Raw genomic sequence first — 3,510 nt, 5'->3', positions numbered from 1 at the left:
AATTAAGATCTGAGTCTTGTTTGCATGGGAAGAAAGAAACGACTTAAAGGCAAGTTGGGTGTTTTTTTAAATATATGATATGATCTCGAGAGTCGGAAGAGTTTTAGATGAGATAAAAACAAAAAGGATCGATCGAGCATAGGAGAATTAAGTTGACTATTTATATTAGGGTTGAGAATTGCTGGAACATATATATTTATCACCTGATATATATTGAGACAGCTTGATCAACAATCAAGTAAAGATCAAGTTAATAAGGATAAGAAGCAGCAAAAATCTGATAAACACAAGACTGTCGGAACGGACTTTTGACCATCTAATTAATTTGAAAATCAATAGGTGTTCAATGAGGAGAATGCAAAGCATTTTGTGGCATTTGAAATTGTACCACACAAGTCATGTTCTAATAGCCGATCACTTGAGTATAGCGAAACTTTCTTATAAAGTCAACACATAAAGTTACTTATAAGAAAGTCAATAAAATTCATTACTTATAAAGTTAGTATTAATAAATACAACACATAAAAGACAAAGTTGTCTCATTAATCTTTTCATGATAAGACCTAGCCTCTGCCTGTATGAAACTTCCTGATTCATGCTGGGTTTTTTTTTTTTTTTTAATTAATTAATTAATTAATTTAGTTTTTAAGCAATTCATGATGGTAGATTAAAACAATAACTTACTTGGCAATTATTTGTGAGACTAAGGAGAAAAGTTTAGTTCAAGATGTGGTCCGATACCCGAGGTCTCACTACTTTATTTAAAATGCGACTTTAAATTAAATTGTAAAAAATATGTTGTAGGAGAATGCATTTTTTAAAAAATTATGATTTGAAAACGTAAAAAATTCAATATAGATTAATATTCCTCCAATCCAATTAATTGAAAGAAAAACTTTGTCCATTAATCCAAAATGCCATTTTAAGTCTGGTTTCTGTCTAGTTCTTGTGCAAATTGGTTTCCATCCAGTTTTGGAAGAGAAGTTGATTAATCCAAACCTAAAATAATGGCTTCCTCCTCAACATTTTAGATGCGCCAAGAGAAAAGGCAAAAACATAAAAATAAAAAACCATGGCAATTGGACAAAGAAAACATGAGTGGCCCCCTAGAGATCCCCATCAAGCAAACAAAGGAAGAAGTATCTTTTGGTCGGACATATATATATACAAACATTTTAAACCCTAATACATAGCAAGTAGCCAAGTACCCAACCTAGACATGCATAGACACGTGTCCTGCCATGATAGGTGTATTAATTATTTTTGGAAGTATTTTCAGAAACGAATTAATTAGCCAAGTTCCACTTGATTGTTGGCCCGTATAGTACAGAAATGTGGGACAACATAGGCCTTGATTTTCATATCAAAACCCCTAATTTCTTCTCAAACGTCTTTTTCCAACTAATTGATTTTTGTCCAAACCTCCTCTCTCACTCTCTTTTTAAACACCCTCTTCCTCCCTCTTCAACTTCCACTCTAGTCGTTGATAGCTAGTAAATTAAGCAAAGCCCCCGAGCTTCAGTCATGTCTAGCAGAACATCATCAACAACTACTTCAAATGCTACTGAGGAGGAGATTAATGATCTTGTTTTGAGACTTCAGTCATTGCTTCCACGGCGTAATCAAAGGAGGCGCAACCGAACGGTATAGGCTAGGTTATTTATTTTTATTAGCTTCATTAATTATAAATTTCTTCGTAATTATCTCAGCCCAGCCTGTTCCTAAATTATAGACATGAATTATGATCATTCATGCATGCACCTCATGCTTGCTCCCTCAAAAGTGAAAATAAAAAGCAAACGTGACATTGTGGGGGTTTGATAGGGATGCTGGCCGGAGATGAAACTTTGTGCATGCACTGGCTTGTTTGTTAAGATCTGAAAACATGTGACATAAGGGAACTCAGTTAAAAAAATCACTGGAGATCGTTCTGTGAAAGAAATAAACGGTGTAGAATTCTCCTCCTATCATCCTATTTTCACTGTTTATTTTTTGACAGAAACTCGATCTGTAGTAATTTTTTCACCGAAAAGAAGCCAAACTCTTTATAGCAGTGAGCTGCTGTAGGTGATGTTGATAGGAATTCCATAATAAATCCTACCGTAACCTACTTTACCAGAAGAGCATGAATATATATAAGCTACACCGACACCTACTGCAACCGTGAAAAAGCTTTTTTTTTTTTTTTTTTTTTTTTTTTTTTTTTCTTTTCTTTTAGTTGGGAGAATTATTCTTCTCTTCCTCTGACTCTTCCGGGTGCGAATTAAACTAGAAATATATATGACCATAAAGCTAGCCTTTTCAAATAAAGCTGCATGCCTCACTCAAAGTATTGATAGGTGTAGAATTCTTGTGACTAGAAAACAACAATTGTAGTCTTTTAATGCTAACCAATATATTCCTGTCGTTTGGTGTAGTTATCAGCATCCAAGGTTTTGAACGAAACTTGCAGTTACCTCAAGAGGTTACAAAAAGAGGTTGAGGACCTCAGTGAACGGCTCGCTCAACTGCTGGATTCTGTGGACACCACTGCTGTTGATGTTGAGCTTATTAGAAGACTTCTGCAATGATAAAGATCCTCTATATCTCTCTCTCCCTCCCTCATGTTTCTCATTTTTCTAGTGATCAGAAAATGTTTGTAATATATATTACAACTTTTATTACATGCAGTCTCTTTCAAACCCACGCGACAATCTAGCTACACAAATGTCACATGGAGTACTCTTAGCAACGGCTAGTACTCTTTTTAGTGAAGATCGTTCGGGACTGCACCGCGCGACTTGGACATGCATGTAACAGCCAAAATATTCCTTTAAACCAATAAATGTATGTTCAATGTATTTGTTTGTTGCTCTTGCATATATATATATATATATGTGCTAGTCATTCTCCAACAAAATATGTATGTTTGGTCCTGCATTAATATTCAAATAGTAGCTACTGATAATCAGATACATATTCTTAATTAATCTATTTCTTGGTCATTCAATTAATGATTAGATAGAAATCAAGACAAGAGAAAAAGAAAGCTGCCGACAAGAGAAAAAAAGAAAGCTGCCGACAAGCATTTGTATGCTTATATATTTTATTACTTTCTCCCTTTTCTATTCTGCCGGTCTAAAGGATGTCTCCTTCCCAATATGATAATCATTTGTGGAACACATTCATGGAGGGGACTGCTAAACCTAGAAATTAAAGCTAGGATAACCTAGTACGTATGAAAAACAAACATTTGTAAACTGTTCCTTATCCCCTACTAGAATAGCCAAATCTAGTTTAAGATTTTTGTTAAATTTTATGTTGTTAATTCGCAAATTCAATGTCAAAATGTGTTGGGCTGTAAGTCTAAGTTGGTTCTTGAAGTGAGGTTCAAAACTTTGAAGACCATAAGAGCTTATTCGCAACCATTACGCGATAAGGTGTGAAACCCTAGTTGTCATTCGAACGTGACTTACTCCTGTTCAAACGCGACAGCCTCATACTGTTTTATTTGTTAACCGACTTGCTCCT

General features: G+C 34.7%; 1 protein-coding gene across 1 annotated transcript; it reads left to right on the top strand.

Annotated features, from left to right (window-relative positions):
* Window positions 1-1,490: 1,490 nt before the first annotated feature.
* LOC133874678 (transcription factor PRE4-like) lies at window positions 1,491-2,846 on the top strand. The gene is made up of 2 exons (XM_062312552.1): window positions 1,491-1,644; window positions 2,418-2,846. Exons 1-2 carry the CDS (start codon window positions 1,525-1,527, stop codon window positions 2,568-2,570), a joined length of 273 nt encoding a protein of 90 aa, XP_062168536.1. The 5' UTR covers window positions 1,491-1,524; the 3' UTR covers window positions 2,571-2,846.
* The last annotated feature ends 664 nt before the right edge of the window (window positions 2,847-3,510 follow it).

Source organism: Alnus glutinosa, chromosome 8 (assembly GCF_958979055.1).
Source record: "Alnus glutinosa chromosome 8, dhAlnGlut1.1, whole genome shotgun sequence".
In the NCBI taxonomy this organism is placed as follows: domain Eukaryota; kingdom Viridiplantae; phylum Streptophyta; class Magnoliopsida; order Fagales; family Betulaceae; genus Alnus; species Alnus glutinosa.
The sequence above is the reverse complement of the archived record's forward strand: the minus strand, read 5'-3'. Positions and strand labels throughout refer to the sequence as shown.

Bases quoted from the DNA above. Each gene is read 5' to 3' on its own strand.
- LOC133874678 (XM_062312552.1), top strand. From the start codon at position 1,525: ATGTCTAGCAGAACATCATCAACAACTACTTCAAATGCTACTGAGGAG. The intron at 1,645-2,417 runs GTATAGGCTAGG...CGTTTGGTGTAG, and splicing joins AAAGGAGGCGCAACCGAACG to TTATCAGCATCCAAGGTTTT.